General features: G+C 42.8%; 1 protein-coding gene across 2 annotated transcripts in view; it reads right to left on the bottom strand.

The window, feature by feature from the left end:
• Positions 1–19,924, bottom strand: part of Fam120a (family with sequence similarity 120 member A) — an 83,588-nt gene that overhangs the window by 60,133 nt on the left and 3,531 nt on the right. For both annotated transcript variants that reach the window (XM_087590004.1, NM_001191816.3), the window contains 2 exon segments: positions 4,525–4,771; positions 626–708 (listed from right to left, as the gene is read on the bottom strand). In XM_087590004.1, coding sequence (XP_087446130.1) covers positions 626–708; positions 4,525–4,771 — 330 coding nt within the window.

Raw genomic sequence — 19,924 nt, 5'->3', positions numbered from 1 at the left:
AGTGTCCTCATGGCCCACGGCAACCTCACTCATTCTGTTAGGCTTGCAACAAACCACGACCTCCTCACTTCAGAGCACCCTGCTGAAATGTCCCTTTTCTGATGTCCATCTCCATTACAAACAAAAAACCAAAAGGAAAACAAGTAAGAAAATACCGTGTTAATAAACCAGTAAATCAACCACCCTCCCATTATTCAAAAAGCATTTCAATAGACTTCTTTATAACTGTAGAAAAGCGAAAAACATCATGAAATCCTTAAACTGCAAAAACATGTTGATCTAAGTGACAGACAACATTATCTATTTTTGAAACAAGTTTAGTACTTTAAGCAAAAATGTTCATTTATAAAACTGAAGTTCAAAGGTTTCTTTCTGCCTAGCTAGGTACAGGATTCTTTGAAGGTAATCTAGAAGCAATGTGTAAGTTTGCTTATCACACAGGTGTTGAGAAAAAGGAGAGAAGCATGGTTATCTATTAAGACAGAGCAGATCCTAAGGTAAGTCACAGGACACTGCTCCCCGCACATCATGCCCCCTTCTTCAGTAAAGTCCTTAAGGTACTGTAGGAGCAGCAATAGCAGTCACATGGGTGGGTCAAAAGCTGGAAATGAAGCTGGGTCTGTACCTTCAGTGAGGCGAGCGGATGCTCTGGACCAAGTAAACTCCAATGAAAGGAAGCCAGATCCTCGTCAGGTAGTATGTGATTTCCTAGAATATAAATGTAGATGTAAGAGTCGTCATTATCAGTGACACCGGAAACTTCTACACCATGTACAGAACTCACATTCAGCCTCCAAGCGGACACCGACCATTTCTTCACACTGTACCATGAACAATACACACAGCAGGCTCCACAGAGCTGACGCCAGCACCAAGTGAGTTCTCAGTCTGGACGTCATTCGCACTAAGGACTTCACGATACTATACACATAAACAACTTCCCAGCAGTATGCAAAGTCACTCTACGGATCGTGGGAGGTCCCACTGGAACCAGACCTAACTTTTTATGTGTTCCTGAAACACCTGTGGTCCAAAATTATCTGACAGTTAGTTACACAGGCAGATCTGGAGTCTGCAGTTATAAAATCTTCCTTAAGAAGATGAAATGACAACTGTATTACAGCATGAATCACCATACACAGTACCATGGCAGAACACAGACCACACAGTATCTGTCTGTCCTGCCTCTAGAACTCAAAGAGCCCCTCACAGCAGGGCTTGAGAGCCTGAAACACTAACACCTACAGGGTGTTGGCACTCTAGATGAAATTCAAAAGTAGTTATTTTCTAAGTAACTCTGATACTGCATCATGGTTTAATCATTTCCACATTAAAACATCAGATTCATTATCCACCTGCTAACAGACAATGGCACAAAGTGCAATCATTCACAACACTGCCTACAGCACATTAGCCCAACACACAGTATAGAGCCCCAGGAAGTCCAGAACAGCACAGGTACGTCCCAGTTGGGTTCATGCCACTTAGTAATGTTAGTGGACTGCACAGAATTTAACCGTGAAATATGAAGTGTCAGAGATTTATTTTAAAGATTCAACCTAAAATATGAAGCTAATTCCAGTATCAGTAATGGACTTTGCAAAAAAAAAAAAACTTAAGTCAGACATTTAAATGTATAGTCTATTCAACTTCCCTACAATAAAAATTTAAATAACTGTATTTTCATTACAAAAAAAAGGAAAATAGCTTTAAAGATGATGAAATTATAACAAAGTCAAAAATAAATCTTACAATAATTTACCTATTAATTCAATAGGCTAGACTCTATACCTCAAATTAACTGGAAAGCTTTTTAACTACTAGAAATTGAGCATAGGGCTAATATTACTCTACTACTGAGCTGTGCCCTATCCCCTTTTACTTTTTTGTTTTACGGCAGTCTTACTAAGTTGCCTAACAGGACATAAATTATGATCATATTGCCTCATCCTCCTGGGTAGTGGGGATACACGCCTCGCCAAAATATTACAGTGGAATTTTTTTCTTCACTTATTTCAAAATTTTCTAATAAGTATCTAGAAAAGTATGATTGATATTACTCCTAAGAAATATAGTCAGTGTTTCTCAAAGGGAAAATTAAGTACTCATCCATACTTCAAAATCTAGCCAAAAAGACATTTTGCTTAGTACTTGAGTAAACATGGAATCATCTATACAATGTGCCACCTACCTACCTACCAATTTTTGTAATAAAATAGGTTCTTGACATGCTCTATAGTCCACTGGCCTGGACCAATGTCACCCATGCCAGCTCCAAATTCCCAATCTTCCTGACTCAGCCTTCCAAATTCTGAGTGTGTGTGTCCAGCTCAACATACTTTTAGCATCAGAAACAAATAATTTTAACTTCTGAAAATATGTGTAATGGCACATCCTTCATAACCCCAGCATGAATCGTGTGCGTATGCGTGTGCGTGTGCGTGTGCGTGTGTGTGTGTGTGTGTGTGTGTGTGTGTGTGTATGTTCACGCCAGAGATAAATGGATCCTCCTTAGGGCTTATTAACCAGCTGGCCTATGCTTCCTGGTGAGCTCCACATCCCAGTAAGAAACCCTATTCTCAAAACAAAAGAAGACAACAACAGCCACAACAGCAAAGTGAACAGTTGTCCCTAAGGAATGTCATCCAACTGACTTCTGACCTATATACACCTGCCTTCCTGATAGACAGGAATTTCAAAAATAACTCAGTCTAATGGATTTCCTAGATGGGCTAACTCCATAGGAAGCACAGTAACTCTGCTAGAGACCATGCAGGTTCCCAAAGGGCCCTGAGTCTCTGAAATAGGGAGGCGAGGAGGTACACCGTAGGAAAACTTCACTCCAAAAACTGAACACTTGCAGTTGGACTCAAAAGTTAGAGCTGGGCTTTACAGTAGCTTGACACACGCAGATAGAAAGGGTAAGTGGACAGGAAAGGAACTATGGAAGGCTAGAGCAAAGTAAAGGGCAGACACAGACGTGTGACGTCTCGAGAACAGTTAAGTCATGGAAGCTAGGACATAAAACCTATCCTTTCTGGGTAAAGCAAATGATTTTTCATGGATTTTCACAAGAGTTTGTTTTGTTTTAAAGGAGTTGTTTTTCTGCTGGGTGTGATGTCATACACATACAACCTATGGAGCAGAGATGTGAAGGCCTGAATCCAAGCTCACCCTCCTCAACTACATGGTGACTGGAAGCCAACCTGGGCTATGTAAGACTCCAGCTCAAAACAAAATGAAAAGGGAGTTGTTTTCTTCTATAGTAGCATCTACCCTGCCAAGAGAAGGAAATCAGAACAATGCTTTTGTCCTGTGGTGGACTTTCTCTGTGGTTAAGACTTGTTGGGTTTGTTACTGATGTTGTTTGGAGTGGTGGTTTTGGTTTTTTTTTGGGGGGGAGGGGAGGTCCCTTTAGGAATATGGAAAAAAAAAAAATATATATATATTTGTTTTTTTGAGAAAGGGTTTCTCTCACGTAGCCCTGGCTGTACTAGAACTTACTCTGTAGACCAGGCTAGCCTAAAATTCATATATCTGCCTACTTCTGCCTCCCCAAGTGCTAGGATTAAAGGTGTCCACCACCACTGCCTGGCAAAAATCTTTCTAATTGTAGCCTTATTTTTTTTGTATGTGTATATGTAAGTGTTTTGTATGTGTCTAAGTATACATGTGTACCACACACTTGTGTGCCTGATGCCCACACATTTAGGGCACTAGATCCCCTAGAACTGAAGCTATGCATCCATAGCTGTGACCCACCATAAGATTCTAGGAACCAAACAGGGGTGGGATCCTCTGTAAGAGCAGTAAATGTTCTTAACCTCTGAGCCACCGTTCTAATCCAAGACTCACTCTACTGCCAATCACATGCATATATGTATGTTTCCTCATGGAAATATGTGCACGTGTGTGCAGATACTTGGAGAGACAAGCCACCCAGCATGGGTGCTGGGAACTGAACTCGGGTCCTCTACATCAGAACTGTTGAGTCATCTCTTGAGCACATTTGTTTATGAGACACGGCAGCTCACTGGGTAGCTCAGAATGGCTTTGAACTTGCTACATATCAGAAGCTGGCCTGGATGTGGTGATCCTCCTGCCTCAGCTTCCTTCATGCTGGGATTAGAGGCTTGTGTCACCATGCTAGGCACATATTTTCTATATTATAAACAATTTTTGATACCAGGTTAATCACTAATATCACAGGAGGCATGTGCTAGGATTTGTGATTCAGAATGTTCTTTCTCTAAGATGTTGAGTCTATCACAGAGTAAGTCTCTAGCCTGGACTGAAGAACATATGAGCAACATATAAACATGCTAGAAACTAGAAACAAGAACAATTCGTTACCAGCAGACGAAAAACAAACAAACAAAAAAGCAAACAATAGAATGCAATGAAGAGCCATTCTTTCACTCTGACACAACACCACAGCATCCAGGAAGAAAACTCTTCAAAAGATACGTCAGGATGCTTATGTACAGCTCCCTTACAAAACAGTTTTCACACCACTCCACCTACCTAACAGAGCAGCAAAAATAGGAAAACGGTTTGGGTTCAGGTCCAGTTGCTTGGCAACCTCGTGCATCAGATATTGGCTTGTGGTGAGACTCTTCCCATTGCGGCTCAGTTTCAGGGCATGGGCACTGAAGTAGTAGGGGATGTTGCACAGTGCATAATCAGAGTCATACGCCACCAAGCCATGGAAACCATTCTCTCTGCAGAAGCCAATCACTTCTTGATGATGATCCTCAATGCTCTGTGCAACCTACACATAAAAAAGGAAGGAAATGCCATCAGATGCAGGCTCTAACTGCAGCAGCAGGTTCAACAGGCAGATGTACTTGACATCATCAAAGAGCTACTGATATGAACATTATCCAAATGATCGAAAAGTGCCAGGACCAAGCATGTAACAACACCGCTCACAAGGGATCCAGAGATGAACTGAACTAAATTATCTGTCAGTAACTTACCATCCCATCTAGATTACAAATTCTCCACTCATGACAATTCCAAAGTCAACCCTGCTTGCAAACAAGCAGACCTGATTGGTCCCTGCAACAGGATTTTGAAAGAAAGGGAAGGAGGGCTAAGATAAAGGAGGAGAAGGTAAGTGGGAAGCATAAGACAGAGGGAGACACCCTCTCCACAAGTGCTGGGAAGCAACACCACACTTTTCCTTTCAATAAAGGTCTCCTAGGTCTACACTCCTCAGGGACTCAGCACAGGGGGCCCTCAGGTACACAGAGCTGCCCTAAAGATAACTGCCCCTCTGGAAGCAAAGTCGGGACGACCACTTGGACTCAATCTAAGCTAACTGTCATGTTTGTGAAGAGAAGAGCCCACACATTTCTACTTTGCATCCCCACCATGAAACATACACAACAACGAGCCTGAAAACTCACAGAGGGGCAGGCAGCAAGATACACCCCAGAGGTAGATACACCTAAGAGGTCCTCCGGAGTCACTGCAGTCCCAGACACATCCCCACACACAAGCACTGAAAACTGCTCTGAAATGTTAACACTGAAGTCTACATCATTTTCTAAATTTTAAGTAAGGAATAATACTTCAAATCCCAACCTACTGATTTCCCTTGTTAATTTTCAAATTCTAACTAAAATTCTATAGTTATTTGTGTCTACGATGGATGAAGGTGTTTTAAAGACTAGAATTTACATTAAACTAGGGGACTAAGTTAAATCTCCAGAGACTTAGAAGAGAAATAAACTGAAATTTCTAGAACTACAATCTAGTGTGTGGATATAACTGGTAAAATTTTAGATTAAATTAAATGTAAAATTAAGTCCCAGCAGCCAATGATCAGGTGACCAGCAGCTATCCTACAGCACCTGGAAAGTGGTTTCCAGGTCTTGCTGAAATATCAGTTGTAATTAAAATTCATCAAGAGGCAAAGCAAACTGTTAATGATAGTAGTTAAAGGAAAAAAAGAACCTTTTGAATTCTCTTGGGGAAAATGTAATATGGCATTATACATTATAAGAAAAAGTAAAACTACAATTAATCAAGTAATACTCTATTCCTTAGAATAAGAGAAATTTACCTCATCCTTAAATCTAAGAATATACCAGCTAAAACAGAAAAGTAGCTGAAATGTTTTTCTAAAATTAATCTCATCCAGAAATGGTAATCTTAGTCTAGTCCCAAATTCTTTAATCAAATAATTCTCTCATAGAAATTTTAAAGTACTGTTAAATTAGAATTCACTGGTTGTTTTCCAGACATCCCCTCCTGAGAGGTTCTACAGTAAAAGGGAACACAGAGTCACCAGTTGTCCCTCTCTACAGGACTCCCAGGGCAGACAGGTGGCCACTTGTGGCTACAGGCACATAAGGGCAGAAAATGGAACACTGTGTCTGAGCAGTCCCTGTTGTCTGGATTCAGAGCAGCACCCTAGCTCCCGAAAACTGAGAGCAGATTCTCCCTCCAAGGTTAGGGATCAGGATGGTGAGTCTCAAGTCCTGATTAAGTCACTCTCTGAACTTCCCAGGCTATGCAGTCCCTAAGGCAGTTAAGTATGTCAAAAAGAATTTCTCCTAAGGAATGAAAAGTTTTCGTCCTCTAGGTAGGTTTCTAACGCCGCGCCCAAGCTGATCTGAGGCAAATTCTAAGACCAGGAAGTGGCCCTGACCACTCCCCCTAGGATCAGGAGCCAGAAAGTGGAAGGTCATCAGGGGTCAGGCCTAACTTGTCAGCTTTCAAATAATGCTGTGAGCGTTGTAAAAGTGGTAAGCAATATATTTTAAAAGCTGTAAAACCTCCATGTTCTCTGACTAGTAACCACTCCAGGAAACAGCTAATCCACCAAATAAAAATCATTAGGATCATAAAAAGAAACAGTGACTTCTACAGGAGAAAGCTAAACATGAAAAGGGAAAGTCGCTGCAATGCTCTACAGAAAAACTCGAGGAGAATTTCATTAAAACATTAAACCATTTTAGAACACAATATAATTACAGCTGTGCAAAATTATGTCTGTAGAAACAGACTGAAAAGAAAAGACCCCAAAGAATGTGTATCACAACTTTCTGAGATAGCTGGGACAGAGGGTTGGGCAAGGGTAAACAAATCTAAGAAAGCCTGGTTAAGAACTAGGAAGCAGGTTAGTTAGTGGCTGGGTGAGGGCGTAACATGTGTAAGGCCCTGAGTCCATCATGGCACGACCAAAACAAAAAAGAACAGTCCCACCATCAAAGCAACCCATCCATGGCAGTCACCCCTCCTTCCTTCCACAGCAGCTGCTCACACATCTTCCACAGCCATTGTGGCTGCTGTCACTACTAGAGTACATCACTAATCTGTAACTCAAGAATTCAACTATGAGAAGTCAAGGGCTAGGCCATTTCTCATTCTCAGTTCCCCCAGGGTACCAGGCAGCAAGCCTTCTCTAAAACAAAGACGCATGTGTAAGCAGAGGTCCTTGTCCTCTGTAGAGACAAATCCACAAAATGTAAGAATCACCCCAAAGTCTACAGCAGAGAGAAGACCAGAGATTGTGTTTCTAATGAGACTTTTTTCCTTTTTTGTACTAGCGCTGGAATAGATCAGGGTGTTACACATGTGAGGCCCTCGCCCAGCACTAACCTGCTTCCAGCCCTTAACCAGGAAGGAAGGAAGGAAGGAAGGAAGGAAGGAAGGAAGGAAGGAAGGAAGGAAGGAAGGAACAAGCTAGGTAAGGATGAATGTTTACAGTGGCACAGTAAACAAGTTGTGAAGCTTTAAGCAAAGGATAGTGGATAAAAGGCCCAGCCATGGATGTGATCCCAGGGCAAACAGCACAAAGTGGGGGTCTGAGAGGGAATAAGACAGAGAGTGCAACACGGTAGGCGGTCAACCATCCAACACTACAAATGAAGGAGCCGGACATGGTGGTGCCCAGTGTGACCCCAGCACTTGGAAAGTGGCAGCTGGAAGACCAAGAGATTAAGGCCAGCTACATAAGATACTGTCTCAAATGAATAAATTACATTAAATTTTAAATTAGGATCTCTGGAGATGGCTCAGGTGATGTACCTGTCATATAGGCATAAGAACCTAAGCTGGGATCTCCCAAATCTATGTAAAAAAAAGTTCTGGGACCCCAACCCTGGGGGGAAGAGCCAGGGGTACCTGGGAGCTCACGGCCAGCAACGCTAGTGAGACCCTGCCTCAAAAAAACAAGGTAGAGAGAAACACGCGGAACAGTGACCTCCACATGCACACCCGTACATGAGCACATGCACGTGTGCTCACACATTCACACACACATGTACACAAATGCACATACATGTAAACACACATATCAAGCATAAAAGCTTCAGTGCTGGGGAGTCAGAGTAGGACAAACAATTATAGCCCATCCTCCTCTGGTAATCAGGGCTCCATTACTTTTCCCTTTTCTTTTGCTTCTACTTTTCCATGAGTAAGCCGGGGAATAATACAATGAAATTTATATTTCTATAGCATCATAAATTTGTTAATTTCAGTTTTAGAAGTAAAAGCTACGAAGCCTGAGGCTAGAGAGATGACCCAGTGGTTACGAGAGCTCACTCTGCAAACAGGAGAAGCAGACATACATGTAAGTAAATAACCCTGTGATGGAGGTGAAGCCTATGGTAGAGTCCTTACCTAACAAGCATGAGACCAGAGCAGTGGCTCTCAACCTTCCTTCTGCTGGGACCCTCATGTGTGTGACCCACAACCATAACATTATTTTTGTGGCTACTTCATAAATGCAATTTTGCTACTGTTATGAACTGTAATATAAATCTGTGTTTTCTGATAGTCTGAGGTGACCCCTGTGAAAGGTTGAGAAACCCTTCTCTAGATTCAAACCCCAACATGGAAAAAGAAGAAGTGTCCATGGTCAAAGTGGGGCACATGTCTGTAATCTCAGCACTCAGTGTGCCAAGGCAAGGGCAAGTTCCAGGACGGTCTGGGTTACATAACAGGGCCTTTTCTTAAAAAAATAATATGCAAAAAAAATTTAAATGAGAATCCTATGAGATGTGATGTTGAGAAGATTGTTATTGCTAACTTCCAGAAAACATAAACAAAAGAACTAAGCCTTCACAACTACTTAAGAGAGCACACAAAGAAAGTAAAACCCATCTCTCACTAAAGTGGATCAGACTTGGATTTGAGCTGGAAATCTCAAGCCGGAAGCCATGGAGACCAAATGCAAGCTTCTTCTGATCAAGGAAGTGAAACTCCCAAACTCCTGTACACACTCAAAAGAACAAGCTTTTACAGCTCCAGCTGGGCACAAACCCAGTGACCCACACAGGGCCTGCCTGAGACAGCAGGTGGGAACTATAACCCCTCCCCGGAAACAGGACAGGTAGAGCTAGTGCTGAAAACTTCAGTGGCAACAAAGTGGCCATCTTCACTCCCAAGGAAGTACCTTTTACTTAGTCTAGAATGCTTATTTTTATTCCACTATCAACTTACTACAGAACTCAGAGTTAATCTTTTTAACGTCAATATTTTGGATTTGGGGGATGGTAGTGGTGGTTTGGTTTGGTTTTTCGAGATAGAGTTTCTGTGTGTAGTCCTGGCTGTCCTAGAACTCTCTGTAGACCAGGCTGGCCTCAAACTCACAGAGATCCATCTACCTCTTCCTCTGGAGTGTTGGGATAAAAGGTGTGCACCAGCGCCACCCAGACTATGTGGTTCTAAATGTCACATTTAAAACAAAAAACAATAAGAAGTTATAGAGATGGATCAGAGTTAAGATCATGGCTGCTCTTCCAGATAACCAGAGTATGGTTCCTAGTACTCACACGGCAGCTAGGGAATCCAATCCCCTCTTCTGGCTCCCATGGCACGAGGCACACAAGTGGTGCACAAACAAATATCCACACACATATAAAAGAGAGGCTAATAAATCAAAGCTAACTTCATAGAGCAATGTTTTAAAGTTTCCAAGATTGCTCTCTCTCTCTTTCCTTCTCTTCTCTCTGCATGAGCCCTCTCTCTTCCTCCTCTTCCCCAGTCCTCACCACGGAGACTACCCTGGCTTCAATCCTTGGGGGCCAGTGAACTCCCCTGAAAGTAGCTTCCCAATAAACCTGCCTTTAATATTTTAAAAAAAAAAAGTGTCCAGGATTAGCCAGCGAGTATAATAATTACCTTAACTGCTGTGAAAAGCAGCCAAGGGGATAACCCTGGAGGAAGACTGCACTCACTCCTAAGATCTAGTGAAAGCTGTTCTAGGAGGTTGTTTCATGTCCCTGCTAATAACCATGTGGGGAAACTGCCTACTGAACATGTGTGTACTTCTGTGTTCATCATAGGGAAGCTGGGATGATTAGACACATCACGTGACCCACTCAGAATCATTTCAGACAGCAAACACCTGAAATGTGAGGTATTTCACTTTAAGTAAACCAGGATATGTCATAGAGAAATAACAGTGTAGAAGTTTTCTCAGAATGCTTTTGCAATAGCTCAGAGGATAATGTACCCATCCTCCGGCCATCTGAGAAGATACAAGTTATCCTGGTCATACGAGGATGTAGATGAACCTGAATTCTTCTGTTTAAAAAACAAAACAATAACAGGCCTTGACTTATACCCACGGAAGTCCAATCAAGTATTAGGTGCTGAAGCTCACCCCAGCTTCTGTTCCAGCTCTAGTCCAACTCACAAACCAGAGCCCCACCATCGAGCATTCCACTCTGGTGAGGTGGGCTATTGTTTCTGACTTTAAAGGGGAGATTTAACTACAATAGCATTCATTCCGATTTCTCCTGAGGGGAGGCTACACTCACAGCTGACTAGGCATATCTTACATGCCTCCTTTATTCCATAAGAATGGAGAGCAATGGTCTCACAAGCAATGGAAACATCTGAGTTGGCCTAGAACTCCAGCACAGCAAGCAGTGTTTCTTTTGAATAAAAGGAGTAGAAAGGAGAGATTCACAACTTTGGCAAGCAGTCGGGAAACAGAAACAAGTAACCACGTTCAGTGGGGTGATACTATTCAAAAACAAAGTAAGAACATTAAAACAGACGGTAAGAAGCACAGGAAAGCGAGTGGGAAAGCCAGAACCCATGTGTGGGGTTAAGAATGGAAAGTGGCATAGCCAGGGTGGAGAACAGTACAGCAGCTCCCCCAAACCCCAGCATAGGGGTTGGGGCGCTGGCTCAGCAGGTAAAGCTGCACCCATGGCACGTGGGGTGGGCATGGTGCCCATCTATAATCCCGGCCTTCAGAAGGTGCAGATGACATTCCTGGAGCAAGCTAGTCTAATGGAATCCTCAGCCCAAGTTCAACTGAGAGAGCCGAGAGCCTCAACAAGGAAGAGATCAGTGAAGGATGGCACTCAACACGAACCTCCGGCCTCCACATGCACACACACATGCACACACACATGCTCACACACATGCTCACACAAGCATACACACATGCACACACACATGCTCACACAAGCATACACACATGCTCATATACATGCTCACACACATGCTCACACACATGCTCACACACATGCTCACACAAGCATACACACATGCACACACACATGCTCACACACATGCTCACACAGGCATACACACTACACACAAATATATGCAAACAATGCATAAGGTGGCAAATTAAAAATTATATAATATATATGTATATATACATATCATACTACAATTGTAATAATAATAAGGTATCACCCTGATTCCTGATATTCTTAGAAGGCATAAGCACTTAAGTCTAAGATATAACTTCTTATTTAATAAAAAAAAAAAATAGGGCTGGAGAGATGGCTCAGCAGTTAAGAGCACCCGTCTACTCTTCCAGAGGTCCTTAGTTCAGTTCCCAGCAACCACATGGTGGCTCACAACCATCTGTAAAGAGATCCGATGCCCTCTTCTGGTGTATCTGAAGACAGCTACAGTGTACTTATATATAATAAATGAATAAATCTTTAAAAATAATACAAGTTTTATTTTTCCTGTGGATACAACATTACACATGTATGTTATGCCTTTTCCCAGTTACCAAAGGGTATTGTTTTTATTTCCCTTTCCAGTTTCTTTAGCAGGTTGTTATGTATGACTCAATGCTTATTTGGCAATAAGTTTGCCTTGTTTCCTTCACTTCTTAAAAAAAAAAAAAAAAAAAAAAAAAAGGAGTATATACCATAAAGGAAATGCAAGTTAAATTTTATATTTTTGAAAAAGAAAAAGTTACAGAACTGATAAAGAGGTGTCCACAGTACTATCGAATGAATTCTATTTAAAATAGGCTACCACAGTAACTTCCAAATGACTCAGCTAAAACTTAAAGATTATTTTGTTAAATCAGCCTAACCTAGGCACAGTGACACCCACATAAAGTGTAAATTATAACATAGCAATATCTTATATCTAAATAAATAAGTGATAAAATTTAAAATTCATCCAAAATGTGAAATGCCAAAATCTTACTTTTCAGAGTTCAGAGAAGAAGAATTTTAGATTGACACGATTCCCTGGAGCAGTGTCTGCAGTCCTGCGGTGCGGCAGCGAGCAAGGCTCTGGGCAGTCTAGAGAGCCCCGACCCCCAGCTGTCTAGGCAGGCCCGCCCTGACCTTCATGAATGGGCTCTGGTTACAAGGACAAAGAGCACAGTGGACTGACTCAAGGGCTGGCCTTTGGCTGGAGCCCCCGTCACTGCACCGCACCAACTGGAAAGTGACAACAGCATGGCTGTCCCCTCTCCCAGGACAGTGGACAGTAGTTTGGTGTTTGGGGGCTTGTTTTGTTTTTTCCTGAGATAACAGCAAAATAGCAAATGGCCAGAGCACAAATGGATGCCTTCTCTCAAAAGCAGTTTAGCCCACACTTCCCCAGGATGCGGAACCAAAGTGCTGCAGCGAGAGAGCAAAGCCCATTCCCCGGCCTCCTCAACACAGCATACCCCAGTTAAGACATAACAGGATTACTGCAAGGTAAACCCAGGCGCCAGGTGGCTGGGCCAGCTCAGGCAGCCAGTCACCTTTAGAATTAACTCTGACTCTGAGCTGGAAAAGTTCTACTTCCCCTCGCAGCCCTGAGGGAGGGAGCGGCAGTGCTGGGTGTGTGCACTCAGCACAGTCTGGACAACTGCAGAAAGCCAGGGAGTGTTCTGGTTCTGGTAGCTGGGTGACAGGCAAGGCCCTCACAGAAGCTACTTTCCACAGGGAGGAAATAAGTAAGAGCAAAATAAACAGTAAGTTATACAGATATCTGGGGAGTTTTAAAACATTGTATGTTAACTCTGGTTCAGTTTGGTTTGGTTTAGTTTGTCAACCAAGTTTAGTAGCCTTGGCTGTCCTGGAACTCACTCTGCAGTTCAGGCTGGCCTCAACCTCACAGAGATCCACATGCTTCCGCCTCCCAGTGCTGAGGTTAAAGACATGTGCCACTACCGCCAGGATGGTTGGTTTCTTTCTTATAGTATTTTTACCATTATTTATTTATTTATGTGTACATGTACGTCTAGTTATGAGTGAGGACAGAGGGTGCCACACTCCCCTGGAGCTGGAGTTACAGGCAGCTGTGGGCTGCTAGATGTGGGTGCTAGGACCAGAACTCGGGCCCTCTGCATGAACAGCACGTACTCTTAACCACAGTGACATGGTTAGCTCCAGTCATGGTTGATTTATATGTTTAATGCTCTGGGGTTTTGGTTGGTTGGGTTTCTGTTGTTCTTGTTGTTGTTGTTTTGGAATTCTGTCTACAGATCCACTGGAAAATAGCCTAATTATTCAAAAATTCTCTTCATATACAGTCTTTTGACATTTACTCCTATAGTTTGATTGCATACTGAGGTCAGATACACACACACACACACACACACACACACACACACACACACACACACACACGTTAGTTTCTTTCCATTAGTATAAATTTCAGTAAACTAAAATGAAGAGTAATGTAGTCTAATAAGAGTAATGGAGAAAATAGGATGTGTGTGTGTGTGTGTGTGTGTGTGTGTGTGTGTGTGTGTGTACACACATACCTACATATACATATACATATTTTAGAGACTCAAGCTGTATTTCTGAATTCTCCTCCTGATATACAAAGCCCTAAAGGCCCTACAACTTAGAACCCTTGGACCCTTGGATTTGGTGGCATCAGGGTTCCTGTCTTGGCACTACTGGTATTTGGGATTATCTGACTCTGCTGCAGGAAGTTGTTCTGGGCACTACAGAACCTTGACAGCATCCTGATCTCCACCCAGTTAATACCCTCTGCCCCAGGGGCTCTGATGACACTGCTAACTACCTCATCCCTCAACTCTAGCTAAGAACTCCCAAGTCTTCACAAATACATCATTTTATGGCATCAAAAAAGTTCTACACATTAACAGGAAAGACTTTCTCCAACACTGCTCTTCCAGAGGACTAGGGGTTCAATACCTATCCAGCACCCACACAGCAGTTCACAACCATCTCTAACTACAGTCCTGGGGAAATTGGATGCCCTCTATTAGCCTCTGTAGGCACTGGGCACACACATGGTACAGCTATGCATATATGCAGGAAAGTGAGCCACACACGAAAAATAAGTAAAAATTTAAAAAATGAAAGAATTAAGCCCCTTGGGAAACAGAAAAGAGAGCATAAGAAAAGACATTTTAATAAACTGTTATTGATCCAAATATTTAAAGAAAATAAAATGTGTATGGCTATATAAAATACAGTAAATGTTTTAATTTTAAAAAGTGAGTATTGGTGTCGTGGTGCAAACCTTTAATCCTAGCACTTGTGAGGCAGAGCCAAACTGGTCTACATAGCAAGTTATAGACTAGACACCTCTACACAGTAAAACTCTGTCTCAAAAAAGCAAAAACAAGACCTGGCATAGTGGCATATACCTTTAACTCCAGCACTCCAGGGACAGACACAGGCAACTGAGTTTCTGAAAGCTCCAGGCCAACCAGGGCTAAACATCGGGAGACCCTGGTTTGTTTGTGTGACTGATTGATTTTAAAGCAAATGGTGGAACTCTGGAGTTGGCTCAGTGAGTAGGAGTACTTGTTCTGCAAGCATAAGGACCTGAATGAGTTCAAATCCCCAGCACCCACACAGTTACAGGAATCTGTAACCCAGCCTGCAGGGGCAGAGACTAGTAGCTCCGTACAGCCTGGTTACAACCAACCTAGCCTAATCTAAACAAACTAGTGGTTCAGTGAGACACCCAGTGTCTAAGCAATTAGGTGGACACTGATACAGTAGAGAACCAAAGTCCTGCTCAGGCCTCCAAATGCATGTGCATGGATACACACACATCTCAGTAAGGAAGGAAGGTGGTATTTGAGACAGGCTTTGAAGAGAGTAAAAGTTCAGCAAAGGATAGGATAGAAACTAAAAGAAAAGATGGGATGAACACCCAAACAGATAAATAAGGCAGAGAGGGTATGAATCATGAAGCAAGGTCTAATGGCTGGGTTGCAGAAGGGCCTACAAGTCTGAACAGAGTTGGACTCTAATGGCTCACTCCAAGCCTGAGCATGACAGAGGCCTCCCTGAAGATGTGGTGGGCAAGATGAATAACCTGGGATAACTCTGGGAGCCTAAGGCCATTCTCTGAGACCGCCCTCACAGTGTGACAGTCAGGAAATAGTAGTGTTCATAGTATCGCTTACATGTCTAGATTCTGGTCTATATCATTTCTTAAATGCCAGTAAATAGTCAATAGTTTGGTTTCAGAACCTGCAAAGCAGTTGTGTGGTAGCCCTCTGTGTCAGGGACACCGGGAATGAGGAAGAATGAGGAGGTGAGGGAGACTGTGGCACCAGCATGGGTTGGGGGTACAATGGTCAGGTGACTCTGAAGTAGCAGAGACTGATGGGAGTGGTCTTGAGGCTCAAAGCTGTCTGGATAAAGTAAAGCTAGAGACTGGGAAAAGGAATGGTAGCAGCAAGGGGAGTTTGGAAGATGTCCAGAAAGGCTTTGAAGGGGTTGGCAATTATCGGGCCTGCACCCTGAGACAGCAACAATAAAATTAGAATTCATTCAGAATGAGAAGCCAAGAGGCAGACTAGGAAGCCAGCTGGTTAGGGTGTGGAGAACAAGGCTGGTTGGTGGGAGAGGAGGGACCACTCATCAGCAGGGGAGGGAGACAAGGCACAGTGAGTGCTTGGCAGGCGTCAGATATTCTGAGCACGTGGATGGGACACTCCTGACAAAAGCTGATACTGGACACCAGGAAAAAGAAAGTGTGCAACAAGGAAGCCCCAGGGACTTTGGTCTTTAGGGAAAGGCACAATTTAGCAACCCCAAGAAATTGCTTTGAGCCCTGAGGAGAGTTCAAGGGTGCAGGTGGGGAGATAGGACTCCAGAAAAGGGAAGAGATTCCGGCAAGGATAATAACGATCTGGTATTCAAGGGCTGAGTCCAGGCCAGAGCAGCCCTGTTTGGTTTGGCTTGAAATTTTTTAAGTGGAATAATTTCAAATAAAATGTGGGTCTCTGGTTTACTTGAAAAATCTGAACATCTGGCAATATAGATGCACAGTCCTAAAAGGCTTTCGTGCCACTATGCATGGTGGCTCGTGTCTATAATCCCAGGAAGCTGAAGTAGGAATGCTGCCATTAGTTTGAGGCCAGTCTGGGCTACACAGTTAGCTCCAGGCCCACAGGGGCTATACAAAGTGATATCCTTGAAGAGAGAGAAAAGAAAAAAGGAGACAAGAGGAGGAGGAGAGAAAGAGAAAAGGGGTAGAGGGGATATGAACTGAAAAGGTTGAGCAAACTACAGACCATTACATTAAAAAGACAACTACAGGTATGGTGCTGCAAGCCTTTAACCCCAACAGAGGCAGATGGATCTCTGAGTTCAAAACCAGCCTAGGCTACATAGCATGTTCCAGGACATGCTAGGACTAAATAGAGACCCTATCTCAAAAAAGAAGTATAGACACAAAAATATTCTTTACACATTAAAAATTACTATGGGGCTGGAGAGATGGCTCAGCGGTTAAGAGCATCCGACTGCTCTTCCAGAGGTCCTGAGTTCAATTCCCAGCAACCACATGGTGGCTCACAACCATCTATAAAGAGATCCAATGCCCTCTTCTGGTGTATCTGAAGACAGCTACAGTGTACTTATATATATAATAAAATGAACAAATCTTTTAAAAAAAAATTACTAATGATGAGTAATATAAGGATGGCATAAATCACATAGCTTTTGCAGCCACTGTAGCAGTGACAAAGCAATTCTGAAAGAATTAAGTATATGACAATGTACTTTAGTAAAAGAACTTGCTTGGGGCTGGGGATTTAGCTCAGTGGTAGAGCGCTTGCCTAGCAAGCGCAAGGCCCTGGGTTTGGTCCTCAGCTCCGGAAAAAAAAAAGAACTTGCTTAGCAAGCATTCCCCAACACTACCAATATGTATAGCTGTGTGCGCGCGCGTGTGCGCGAGCGTGTGTGTGTGTGTGTGTACGTACATATATGCTAAAGGAACTGTCAGTGACTTAGCTATTCTGTTCCTGAGTACATACTTAAATAAAACCAGAGGTTCAGATCTATCTGCATGCCATATGCATAGAAGCACTACTCGTTTTTCATAATAATCAAAAGGCAGGAGAAACTCAAGACGTCTAGCTATGAATATATATCACACACAAATGAAATATGCTTTAGCTTATAAAACACTGACCCTTGAAGACGGCGAACTGCAGTTGTACACCCTGGAACATCTCAGTGTCAGCTTATACTATGTCTAGCTTTCTACTGGACCTTTTCTAAGTTGATTAAACTGCCTCCAGTGTTCACTACAGCCACACACTGTACAGGTTTGTAGCTGAGAACAACAGGCTTCTTTCTATATATACAGCCTACAGGCCACACTAATTCCATTTAAGTATGCTTCAAGAAGCTGCCTGGATATGTTAAACACAGGACTATAGTTATAAAACTGACATACTAGAGAAAAATATTTATTTTTAATGGGTGACCAGTTTGAGTAAACTCTGAACTGTACTTCCTAGTTACTTAAAGGTCCCTGAGAATTGCTCTTAGTTCTTTGGATCTAATGATGTGTGGTTTTTTTCTACACAGAAACCCTCCTCCTATTGTAACTGCAAACAAACTGCTATCAGAATGGCCAGGGCGTGAGCCCTTTGTAGGCACACCCTTAAAGTGCTCACACTGAAACTGGACTTTCGACTTTAGCCTGCCCTTCCCTTTGCAGGGTTACTAGTCTCCAGTTTTAACTGAGTCAGGAGAGCCTGCTGCTGGCATGTAAAATGGTCAGTGAGACAGAGTAGTGAGGGGCAGAGTGACTGGGAGCAAGGACCAGTAAACACCCAGGCCGACTGACTCCCAAGAACAGGCCATCATCCCTAAAGGCAAGTGTGTTTTCTTAGCTGGGCTGAAAACAGGAACACCATTTCATACAATCGCTGAGTCCACAAACCAGAGCATTGATTTAGCAAAGCCTCACTGGAAGGAACTCAGGATGAGGTCTGAGGAACCTCAGGATAAACTTTCACACCAACACCTCCAGGATAGTAGGGGAAGTGTTTAGACAGTGCCAGTGAATGTCACCAAGAATTTTAAATAAACACAAGTCACTCCCTGAGGCTTCAAAGGTTACCATGACTCAAGGCACACAAAGGCCACTCTCCCAGTGACCAGCAAATGCCATGTTAAAAGTAATGCTGTGCAATGTCCACAAGAAAATTATCTCAAATAGAAGCCAACCCTGATGTCACAGAGATGCACTCACTACCTGTAGGAGACTTGCAGCTAGGGCCAGCGAGAAGCTCAGCAGGCAAAAGCGCCTGCACAAGTCCAACAACCTGAGTTCTATCCCTGGGACCCACAGGGAAAAAAAAACAATTGTTCTCAGACTTACACATGTGCCCCACGACAAAACATGCCCCACCATTACCAAATAAATGTATATGTAATTTTAAGATGTAGTTAGTACTCTATCAAAGAGATATACTCTAAATAAAAATGACAGAAAGTATAACTTTCTGCCAATTTATAAAACACCAGAAAAGGTAGGGGAGTGGGGCTGGGGGGTGGAAATAGAGATGACCAACACAAACGGCTTCACGTATGAAATTGCCAAGGAAGGAATGAATGAATGAATAAAATATTTCACGCCAGGAAACGTGAAAAAGACAGCTTCAGTATGTTTGTAACAGAAATGTTTTTACACAACATAATATATGCATAGGTGTTCATGTCAATATCTTTACCTTTTTTAATCTTTGTATCTTATTTATCTTTTTTTTTAAAAAAAAAAGTAGTAGTTTGCATATAGTAAAAAATTTCAGCTTATCTTTGGTATACTTTTGATTTTTAAATGTTATCATCACCATAACAGAAGTTTGGCAACCACCTGACACTTTGGGAACTTGGCTTGGAGCATGTGTGTGCATGTGTATATGGACAAGTTGTATGGAAGCCTGAGGTTGACAATGGGGGTCTTCACAATGAACTTACCGGTCAGCAAGCCCCGGGCATCTTCCCATGTCCACCCCACCAGCACTGACTGGGGTTGGGGCTGCACGGTGCAGTACTCGGCTTTTTCTCTGGGTGCTGGAGTTCTACGGTAGAACTTCTTGCTGTACAGCAGGATTACCAACCAAGACACCTCCACAACTGCTAGTTTTTGGGTGATGGTGGTGTCTTTTGGTCTTCATTTTTGTTTTGTTTTGTTTGCCTAAGGCAGGGTCTCATGAAGCCTAGGCTGGGCACTAACATGCTATGCAGGCAAGGATAACTCTCAACTTCTGATCCTCCTGCCTTTACCTTCCAAGAACTGAGACTTAGAGGTGTGTGCCACTATGTCCAGTTGATGCAGTGCCAGGCATGGGCCTTAGGCTTCACACATGCAGGACAAAATTCTCAGGACCGAAGGCCAGTATTTATATGATAAAGTTTCATTAAGAAGACACCCATTGGCTCAGCGGAAGAGCACTACCTCTTCC

This window comes from Rattus norvegicus, chromosome 17 (assembly GCF_021556685.1).
Source record: "Rattus norvegicus strain SHRSP/BbbUtx chromosome 17, alternate assembly SHRSP_T2T, whole genome shotgun sequence".
NCBI classification, from domain to species: Eukaryota; Metazoa; Chordata; class Mammalia; order Rodentia; family Muridae; genus Rattus; species Rattus norvegicus.
This window is presented reverse-complemented; position numbering and strand designations above follow the sequence as displayed.